The 12,171-nt window shown below is 33.4% G+C and overlaps 1 protein-coding gene across 1 annotated transcript; it reads left to right on the plus strand.

Moving 5' to 3' along the window:
* Positions 1-10,006: 10,006 nt before the first annotated feature.
* LOC121779223 (uncharacterized PE-PGRS family protein PE_PGRS20-like) lies at positions 10,007-10,395 on the plus strand. The gene is made up of 2 exons (XM_042176543.1): positions 10,007-10,073; positions 10,124-10,395. The coding sequence occupies exons 1-2, from the start codon at positions 10,007-10,009 to the stop codon at positions 10,393-10,395; spliced, it is 339 nt and encodes a 112-aa protein (XP_042032477.1).
* Positions 10,396-12,171: the final 1,776 nt, after the last annotated feature.

The following is a 12,171-nucleotide window of genomic DNA, read 5'->3' on the forward strand; positions in this document are numbered from 1 at the left end:
TCCGACAATTTAATCTTAACCGTTGTTTGTAAAGTATGATTATAAGTAATGTTTTCGGCGTTATATTCCTTGTGTGGAATTCTATAAATCCATGAAATCTCTCTCTTTTTAATGAAAAAGGTTTTGATGGACTTAATTCTCTATAATTATTTTAGATGTGGGCCATATATTTAGTGATGACGCTTTAACGATTAAAAATGTTAATCTGTACAATCAAATACTTTAAAGGAGTTAATTATTATTACTAGTAGTTTATTTTTGTTTGGTGAAAATTTGTAGTACTCCTTTTTTTTGTTTTGGGCCTATAATTTCTTCTTTATATAGGCTAGAGATTCGGAAATGTATAAAGCCCACTGGCCTATTCCCAAAAGCCCAAACCTAACAAATCACCGATTTTTTTTTCCTAAAACTTTCTTTTAAGATTTTCCTATACTTTGATAAGATTATGAAAATTCCAGAAATGATGGGTTTTTCTAACCTGTGGCTTGTGAATGTATTTTACATAAGAGATTATCGATTTCTTGCTCAGTCTTAAACTAGCTAGCACGTAACAAACAATAAATAAAAGGATTTTATTGAGAGGGTATAAATATTGGTAACTTTTCATTTGTGTTGTATCTCATGTATTTCATACTACAATTTATAATAAACGTCATGAGATGTATATTAAGAACTTGATGCATATAAACTAAAAAAACATTTTTTTAGCTTATTACTACTCCCTAATCCTATATACTCCAATGTAACAATGGGCCCAAAATGAGGCCCATTTTCAAAGTCAATAAAGTAGTGTATTACTTGAAAGTCAAATCTCTGGTAGGTTTTTATTTATAGTTCATTCAAATAACATAGACACTATCTTTACCTAATCTATACTCAAAATATAGAAAATTTAAGAATTTTGTTTGACAATTAGTACAAGATTCATTTGTACAAATAAACATGATACATGTACCAACTAGTAAAAAGCCGAAAACTACAGTAATACTATTCTTTATTTATATGTGTAAATTAGTATTAATGTAAATTTAAAGGTACATCATAGTGTATTCAAACCCGAGACCTTTGGCCTCAGTCATTACTCTATCGTTTGGTCAACTCACACACACAACTACGGTAATATTCTCTATTCATTGACAGTAACGAGCGTTGTTAGAAGCGTGGGGCGCCCCACAAACTGGGACGTAGTTAGACGAAGCTGTTTATATTCATCCTTAGGTAGCATTACCAAAAATTAAATTTAAAATTAATAAGAACGTCATAAAAAACATAAAATTGCAAGTTGTAAATTTAAATTAATAATTATAAATCCAACAAAGTGATATAAGATCACATAGGATAGGTATAAGGAGATATAAAATCACCAACAGAATATAAAGAGATATAAAGTCACCTGAAAATACAACAAAAGACCGTTGTGTCTCGAATCTCAAAACAGAAGAACGTATAATTTTAAAACTAAAGAAGTCGCCCCTCCCTCGCCCGAGATCTTGCTCATCCCACTCACCTAGGCAATATAGGTTGTGCTTCGGGCGCGCTTTTGATAACACTAATTAGAAGTAATGCTAGTTTAAGTACTGTGTCAACCTAGATTTTTTCTTTATAATTTTCAAATAAAAATACAGAAATAAAAGCGACTATTAAAAACTTTGGTGTCATGAATTTCCCTTTAGCGACTATTAAATGTTATATTTACATATTTATTTTGGAAGTTAAATAATCTAACTGGATGAATAATTCTTGACTTAATGCTTAAAAGTGTAAAATGTTTGGTGCTTCATTCTTTTTCTCCTCAACCCCAATCAGGGGATACAATCACTCTGCAGCCATCACATTTTAATCTTTTTAAATGGAAAGAATTATTTGTTGTGTTTTTCTATTTTTTCCCTTTTCTTATTTGGGATGGGAGAGTGTTGGGTTCAATTTTATGTAAGGTTCTTATAAGTTTTAATTATTCATTTCTTTAAGTGTAATATTTATTTTTTATACATCCAAATCTGGGAACTAAGACCGCATGTTACACTCATAATTGTCACGTTCGTTTAAATAAATATGTAGTGGAAAACTGTGATATTTGGAGATCCTATATAAGTTCTTCTGCAATCCCTATTTGCCATTGAGTTGTGTGAGTTAGTATTTCTACCCTATAATGTACAAAGAAATGGTTATTTGTATATAAATATAAATATTATTTTTTAGTTTTCCCTCTAGTTTTTTATTTAAATATATAAATTTTAAGATTTTATATATTTTTTGAGATAAAAATTCAAATAAATTAAAATTAATACGCAGTTACAAGCTATTTGTATGTAAATACATGAATTTTCTATATTTTCTGATTTTTTTTTGAATTTTTATTTTTTTCATTCTAAATGGATGGACTTTGAGATATTCTAATTTTTTTCAAGCGAACAATTTCAATCAAATTATAGTTGTTTTGTCACTTTGTGGACAACAACTATTTTGTGAATTATATAGACTGTGACTAATGTCACGAATGAATGACAGTTTGTATGAAATATTGTATATTTAGATATTTAAATTTATTCATATATTTGTGATTTTAAAATTGCATTTGGTTACAATAATTACTCAGACTTAACTTTTGTGATTTGACATGATTAAGAATTATTAGTAAAAATTGGCATCAAGTTACATACTTTTCATTATTTTTAAATTTAGATAAATATAAATTAATGCACATACCTAAATTATTCCTAAAATTGCATCAAATTCATTATCACGGAATTTAGATAAATACAAATTAATACACATATACCCAAATTTCAAAGAAAGTGCGAAAAAATAAATGATTATAGAGAAAAATCTATTGTAGTGGGGAAAATTGAAACTCTCAAAAGTTCGCAAGAAAATTTAATAAACCTCAATAATTCATGTACTAAGATTTTAAATAAAATTTCAAGAGAAAAAAAAATTAAAAAATATCGAAATATTCATGTAAAACAAATAATTACAAAGAAAAAAAATATGCTAATACTGTCACACAAAATTAGTATTGTCTTATGAATCTTTAAAAACTATAAAATATCGAAATATTAATGTATTTACAAACAAATAATTATAAAGAAAAAAATATGCTAATACTGTCACACAAAATTAGTATTGTCTTGCCAATCTTGATCAAGTTATATGACATGTAATCTAGGATTATATCAGATCAATTAGTTCCGAACAAACGACATTTTTAAAAGGGATAATATCCATTTAAATCACGAAATTAGGTCAAATTCTAGTCTGACCTATTAGCTTTGAAATGGGAATATTAAATCACGAAGTTTGTGCACAATCGACATATTTTTGTGATGTTAAAAACGACAATATTTCAATAAAAAACGAAATAAGAAATAAACGAATACAAAAAAAAGAAAAAAATACTTATTTAATTAAACGTGTCGTTTTGAATATCGTTAAAAGACAACATTTTATGCATAGATGAGACAATTGAGAAAAATTAAAACTTTGTGATTTAATATTCCAATTTTAAAATTCGTGGGACATACTAGAATTTAACTACTTAAATGACTATTAATCCTTTTTTTACTACCAAATTCAATCTATAATTGCGTCAGAATTTAATTGCTTGAATTATTTTTTGTTGATATAAGAAAAATACATTAAAATTATATCTTTTCAATAAAAAAAATCCAGAAAAGATTGAAGCAGAGAAGTAACCGACCTAAATAAAGGCCAGCTGGTTGGACCCATTGGGAAAAAATTACCTTTATTAGTGTAGGTGATCGATTATTCTAATTTCACAATAATAAGAGATGAAATTTTATTGATTTTATGTCTTGAAAAGTAGTGTTGGGCCTTTTTGAGGTAAAGCCAATATAAGTGCACCAGTCAAATTCTAGTCTTAATCTTATCTTAAGTTTTTATCACTATCATTATATGTTTCATAGAGAGTAGGATTTAGTCAATAAATAGGGCGCTAAATCAAGAATTAACTCAAATGGTGTGAAATTAGTGCCATCACCACTAACATCATATCATAGTGAATCTTTAAAGGGGAAATTGCAGACAAGATGAGAAAAAGGTGGATATTCGGTTTAGGTCTTTTCATTGAGCAGTTAATTAGGTAATTAAACCGGTGAAATAAACAATACCCCACCAATGAAACAAATAGATTGTAATTAATTAAGTGGCTTAAATGATGAAAAAGCACTATGTTTCATTAAGGCTGATAGTTAAAAATCATAAAATTTAGTTAAATTCTGGTGTATACTACAATATTAAAAATTACTAGCTACTTTGGATTTGTCTTCTCAGGGGAAAAAATAAGATCATTGACATGTAATATTATTAATGTTTTAATAAAATAATTTTTTTTATAAATAGATAATATCGTTTAACATATCATCGTCGAAGATATTCACATATAATTCACCTGTAGCTATATCAAATATAACTCTACCAACTTTTTTTATGAAATAATACAGGAAATATCAGAATTTGGAGAAATTAGATGTTTTATGAGAATTTACCCTTTTATTATTCTTACAAATCATTACTTTTAATCGATCCAATTAAGCTTCGCCATTAACTTTCCACTTTTTCAGTATATTTTTATGTGCAGAATTATGATAGACGTTCCATATTAAAATTAATCGTGTCAACAAGCACGTGATGAGTGGAATTTCCAAACCAAGTCATCTTTTTTTTATTCCATTTTCCTTCTATTCCATTCTCGAAAGTGCCAAATTTCAAAGAATGAATTGAGTAGAATTTAAGTATGGAAGGAAAAATTATATGTGATGAATATGAAAGTGCTTGAGTTTGAGTGGCTTACCTTAATGTGTGTCATGCAAAGTTCAACAATCAAATGATGAAATATGAATGTCCCATAGTATTATATTATCACTGTAAATAGAATTTATAAATAACACTTTCCAAAAAACTTCCCTCTTTTCCATTTCTATAGAGAAATAAATTAAAATTGACAAAAGCCAAAAGGGTAGTACTTCAATATTTTGAGACTTGATGTATTTAATTAATACATTCAAGTTCCACATTTCAACATGTCAAATTTTTTCTTGTACTATAGTAATTATTTATAAATACATTAATTATATTTTATGGTAAAGAAAAGAAAAAAAATTCCAAATTTATAAAAAAAAATACATAATCTATCATGCAATAATCAAATATTAATAAATATCGATAAATTGTTTAAAACATAAACTCGATCCTCTATAAAAGCTATATGCATAATATGAAAGAAAATCAACATCAGAATTATATTCTTAATGCACATGCTAAAGTTAACTAACATCAAATATTCGAATTAAAATCTTGAAATAAGACACACACTCTCTACACTACGGACCGATAGTGAATGATGAACTCACATCCCATAATCGATCATGGCGATCCCAACAAATCTATCCCATGTTAGAATTAATAATAAAAATATAAATATTGAAATTTAGTCATAGGATGCGAAAAAATCGTTAATTATTTATTAAAAGTGACAATAAAAAGAAAACAAAATAAAGTGGGGATGTGTAGGTGAAGAAATTTTGTAGGGATTGTTGAGGGCATTGAAGAATTTGGGCAGACGTAGGTCCTTTAATTTGTAAGTCGAGATCCATTTCGATGATTTTTTTAAAAAAAATAAAGGGTTTTGGGATTCCAAAACCAAGCTACAAAGTAACAATATAATCACATGGAGATGACTCATACAAATACATGGTACATAATTATTATATTATTGTTTTTATTATTATTATGATCATGGACAAGATAATTGCAACTACTTTTTCCATGGCGACCCCATTGCCATGATAAAATAAAATAATAGTAGTAATTTGATTTTGTTTATTCTTTTCTGGTGTAATAGTTGATTGATTATATAAAACGCCATAAAATAAAGTTGAAGATGACTGAAAATATTGGGAAAATGTGACGCATCTTTCGGTAGTAATACGTAGACTGATGGGGATGTATCCTCTAACCAAATCGATAGCCTAACTAGAGCTACCAAAACTTTACTTATTTATAATTTTATTTAAAATAATAATTACCAATCAATTGGAATTTTACTTATCCATTAGTAATTTCAGAAATATTCGCATCATTAAATATACAAAACATATGTTCTCTATTGAAGTAGGAATAGTTAATTTAGCATACTCCCTTAATCTCATGTTACTTGCACTCTTCCATTTCGGCTCGTCACAAACTACTTACAATATTTATAGTTTAAGTTAGAATTAATGTATTTAATTAATATGTTAGATTAAGTTAAGAGCTCATTTATTAAGTGATGTCTCATTACACTTAAAATTTAATTTAATTATACTAAAAAATCAATTCCAAAAAAACATCTATGGCAACTCAAAATAGGGGCAGAATAGAAAATATATATATTGAACATTTTTAATAATTTGAGAGTAGTATATATATGGAGCCATAGCTAGAATAAATAACATAGCAGTATATATCCTAACAATAAAATTATGGAGCCATAGCTAGATATTTTAGTAGATATACATAAATTGATAGTAGTAATTCTTATTCATGTAATTGTTAATTTTAATAAGTTAAAACCTAAAATTTTACATTTCAATTTTTTTAAAATTGATTACTTTTAAAATAATTATCTAAAAATATTTTGTGTGAACAGCGACAATATGATCGAATATCATCACTCTTATCTTAAATCTATGCGATAAATTCGTCAATATTTGAATAGTAGTTATAGTACTATCTTTTTTTGACAAATAAAAGTAATAGATGGCTGTGAAGAAAATACTTGCATGAGGCGGCTAATCTTTGACCATATTTAAAGCATAAACATTTAGTCTAATATTTAAGCAAAGCAAAGACGTATAAATTATGAGGAAAATAATAGACATAGCTCATGCTAATTGACCAGCTATATCCTAACACTAACAGAAAATTTAGAACTAGGGAAAAATAGTTTATCTTCTAGAGGAAAAATAATTTAATTTAATAAACAGATTAGCCTAATCTTTTTAATGTGTAACATTATTTTATTGCAATTTATCAAAAACAAAAATAAATATTCTTTGGACTTCATCTGATGTCACGGATTTTATACATACATATAATATATTTATATCCCCCTAAATGATCTTATCTAGCTCGACTATAGATTAGTGAATGAAATTATAAAAAACTGACAAATAACCCCAAAAAACAATTATATATATAGGGTGGATCATTGACTTTCTTGAAATAAATCCATAATAGCGTAGGTGGAAGAATAATATTACTATTATAATGTATGATCCCAACTCTCTCTATATATATTTAAAAATTAACATATCCCAACCTTTTTCTAAACATTTCTGCACCATGTAATACATGTGCCGACCTGATGAAAAGTGTATATTTAGCATCAATTCTACATCAATTATTGTTAATTTTGTCAATTAAATGAGGGTTCTTTTAGTTAAATGCAATTTACCTAATGTGTGGTTCATTTTCTTATCTCTGAATTTTTAATTTTTCGAGATTTGAGTCTTTATTAACCCTGCCAAGCATTAAACTTCATTTACTTCTTGCTAGAGTAGCAATCCAATCTAGTGGTGGGTCGGTACGGTATACCGTACCGACCGTGTCATACCGCATACCGTACCGGAAATTACGGTATGTCAAAATTCCATACCGATATCGTACCGAATTTCCGGTATACCGGAAATTCGGTATGATAATTTTTGACGTCCCCGGCGGATGCCAAATATCTGCGGCCATTGCAGTGCCACGGCGGTCGTCCCGGCGGACGTTCAGATTTTTGATTTTTTTAACTATGTATTTTTTTAAAAAATAATTATGTATGTTTTTTACTATTTAAATAAAATCGATGCATTTTCTCCATGTTCGTGTCGAAATTTTAATTCCGTAAATTGCATATTTGTGAATTTGTGAATTTTTATTATTGTGAATGTCCGTCGGGATGTCCTTGAGGATGTCCGCTATTGTGCAGTGGGATGTCCTTATGACGTGGCAGTGCAGTGAGATGTCCTTATGACGTGGCAGAATGTGTTTTTTTGTGTCCGTCGGGACATCCGTTCCCATTGCGGATGCTCTTATAATTCATGCATTATTTCTTATTTTCAATTATGCCATTAATTTCCATTTGAACAATACCAAAATTATCATTTATATATAAAATTATAATAACACTAATCTGCGTGTAGTATAGTCATTTTGTTTATAACCAAATAAAAAGTAGTTTTTTTTTTTGTAACAGATCAATGATTTTTTAGCAATGGAACTTTGGCACTTTTACCTAAATCAAAACCTGCCTAATCTAGAAATTGCCCAAACGAATAAACTAGTTTATAACATTAATTATTTCATTCACAAAAGTTTCATACATATTATACTAGTACAAAAATACGAATGCAAATTTATCCTTATATAAAAGTTTATAATTTTACTAATTATTTCATTCCGAGAAGTTCCCCACATATTATAGTATCATAAAATTGAGCAAAATCGTCTAATGACTCAAAATTCATGAACATCTTCACCCTCCTTTTAGAATTTGAAGGCCTAATTCATCGATTTTACTAATTTCTTTACAGTAAAAAAATGCTGAAAGTTTGAAATTGCCGAGCATCATCCACCATAAAGGGGTGATAATATAAATAATAGCAACATCAAAAGTAACGTAACAAACGGCAAAAAACTAACTACTAGATAACAAACATCATCATCTCGCTCTCACATCTATCGAGAGGGCAACCGACCGACCGATTTTCTGGCAGGTAGGGGGTCCAGACCCCTGCCATCACCTTCTTTGATGCGGATTCAGCGCCTCGATATTTGAAGTCGCTCATCAGGATGGACCAGTTGGGCTATCCGAACTTCAGATTCAGATATCGAGATGGATGACTACTTCACATGGTTCGTGGTTTTGATTTATGGTTTTTGTTTTCCTTTGGATTTGGCCAACTTTTGGCCTTCATCCTTGTCATTATTTTGATGTATATCTTTGTTATGTTTGTTTTTTCGTTAGTTAGATGGTTAGTAACCGGTCTGTGGGGATACAATAGTAGCTTTGGTAGCTCTTGTGATTTGTATCTCTCGTGCGGACCAGTCACTTTTGGACTTGGTTGATGTATGTTCTTTTGATGATTTTTGATATAGACAGGTTGGGGGTCAGCCTTAACCCCCCGCCGTGATGGTGTTTGAGGAAAAAAAAACATCATCGTCTCGCAACAAAGTCAAGTTATAGAGGTTGTTGTACATTAAAAAAAATACAATTGATGCTCATATTGCAAAATAAAACAAATTCTTCGAATAGAGATGTGATAATTATAAGTGCCAAGAATAAAGAAAAACTTCGATGGAAAACAAGGTCTTCCTAAACATAATTTATGAGAAGATACTGAATTTGTATACTAACCCGTTCACAAAAAATAGTCATGTTTTTCCATTTTAGACCATCCACAAAAATAGTTCTATAATGAGGTAAAATCCATATTTTACTAACACTTAAACCACTTTTTCACTTTATTTCTCTCTTGCCGCAATGAAGACTATTTTTTTGGACCGAATTAGTATTTGAAAAATTGTTTAATAATGATTTCTGAAGTTAGTGCCGATTGATACAAATTTTTTTACCATAAATATTCAGTATAATTACTGCATCCGTTAAAGAACAATTCTAATCAGATGCTGCCTGTCCAACATAATATCGCGGACTATAAGAGCATCTCCAGTGGTCGGCTAGCGAGCGGCTCGCCGAACTATTGCAGCCGGCGAGCGCCAAATCGGCGAGAATTTCGGTGAGGGAACGTCGATTCCCTGGCTCTCGCCGATTCTCTCGCCGATCGGCTCGCCGCTATTGCAGCCTCCCGATCGGCGAGGAACCGGCGAGCCAAATTTTTTTAATTTTTTTTAATTTTCGAAACACTATATATACGTGATTTGCGCGACATTTTCATTCGCACCACTTGTTTTAACGAGTAATCTCTCTATCTAAATTTCTGTACAGGATCAACAACGTGAAATGGATCTCAACAACGAGCCAAATTCAGGGTCGAGCGGGTCGCAAACTCCCACGGTTTCCGTGGGAGGTGGATGGAATCAGATGCCCGGGTACTACAACATGTACCATTGGCAACAGATGATACCCGGGATGACATCTGGTGGTGGTATGCCTGGATGACAGGGGACACCGGGGGGTCAGGGAGGACCGGGGATGCATCGCGGGATGACGATGATGCCGGGGGGTCAGGGGGGACCGGGGATGCATTTTGGGATGCCGATGATGTCGGGGTGGGCACCCGGGATGCAGGCGACGCCGGGGTACCCGGCGATACAGGGGACGCCGGGGATGGCGGGGATGTAGGGGACGCAGGGTACACCGTGGGGGCAGGGGACGCCGGGGGGCTCTGACGTCTATCGCCCTAGCTTTGATTTTGGTACTGCTGCTTCGCACACATCGACCCCAGCGGAGACGCAGTTCGAGGGGATTGATACCTATCCTTAGATGAGTTGGGTATAGATCTCGGGGCACCGGACACTCCTGTGGGGCGGGGTCGGGGCGCTCCCAAGAACAAGAAGTGGAAGAAGGTGGTCGGCGAGTCGTCGCAGCCGGAGGTACGGAGGAAGTGGACAGACGCGGAGAGTGTCGCGCTGTCCAAGGCGTGGGTGAGTGTTTGCGATGACCCCCTCGCCTCGAACAATCAGAGGATCGTTAACTTGTGGGCTAAAATAGCAGCAGCCTATCAGGCATTTTGCCCAGAGGGGAGGCTACGCAGCGGGGAGGAGTGCCGGAAGGGGTGGGACCGAATCCGGTCTGGGGTCTCCCGATTTTCGGGCTTGTACACCAACGCCCTCTGAATGAAGTCCAGCGACCAAACTGACGACGACTGCAGGAGGCTGGCAGAGAAAGAGTTCCCCCAGCCCGGGCTTTACAAGGACTTCAACTACTGGAACTGCTACGAGGTGCTAATGGACTCCGAGATGTTTCGGGCAGGTGTCGACGCGGGCTGGCCGAAGAAGCAGCGCCTGAACTATTCAGGTGATTACGCCGGAGGTAGTAGCGGCGGTTCCCACGACCTCCCTGAAGATGCTCAGGAGACCTCGTCCCCTCCCTCGTTTACTCGCCGCACTCGACCGGTTGGTCAAAGACGGGCGCAACGCCCTCATCAGAGGTCCCAGGAGGTCCAGTCGGCATCCCCCCTGTTGGCAGCTCGACAGGCGACCTCGTCTTCTTGGCGCGTCAACAAGCGCGGGCTCAGATGATCAAGGTCATAGATCAATGGAAGAATGCAACTGGCCCCGAGGAGAATAGTTTTTTGCACGCCGTGCTCGTGAGTATGCGACGGGTTTTGAATCCCGGCGCGGCACAGGTCGGGGGCTCTGACGCGGGCTCAGATGCCGCAGATTTGGGAGTCCCGGATAGCGGCGACGACGGCGAGGAGTGAGGCGGCGACAGAGGGGTGGGCCCGTGCGTGGATTAGGAATTTTTTAAAGTAATGTAATTTTTTTACTTTTTTTTAATTAATGTTTTTTTAAAATTTAATATTATTAGAGAATTTTCCAGTATATGTGTCGTAAATTTAATTCCGTATTTTGTATGATTGTTTAATTATTTGTTTTTAGTGTTGATGATGTGGCAAGGCTATGGCTGGGCTATTGCTTGTCCTGCTGATGTGGCAGGAGGAATTTAGTGTTGCTGATGTGGCATGGCTGGGCTATTGCTTGTCCGCTAATCACCGGAGAGATGCTCTAAGAATTGGGCGTAACCCACCGTATGAAAAATTGCTAAAAACTAGATGATGAGGTAAATAACAATTACCATATCTACCATGTAAAACAGTAAAGAATCACAGTAGAAAAACAGCCAACAAAAATACTCGAAAATTGTCTCATCAGACAAACTGGTTTCGCCCATGCTGGCGCTGTCCGAAAATTAAATACTCAAAATCCAAATGCTGGCGCTGACATAGCACCAATAAATTCTTTAATTTCCATGATATATTTCTGACCAATCGCACCCAACAAATTCATAAATCTCAAGCTATTTAATAAACCCAATTAATAATCACTCTTTTTCTGACCAATAGCTGAATCAGAAGGACCACTAATCCATGTCACCTTGCTTGGAAATCCATTAATCAAATCAAGAATTCAATAAAGAAAAAAAAACCGATCAATTTCTCAGAA

The sequence above is a fragment of the Salvia splendens genome, chromosome 19, assembly GCF_004379255.2.
Source record: "Salvia splendens isolate huo1 chromosome 19, SspV2, whole genome shotgun sequence".
Taxonomy (NCBI): Eukaryota; Viridiplantae; Streptophyta; class Magnoliopsida; order Lamiales; family Lamiaceae; genus Salvia; species Salvia splendens.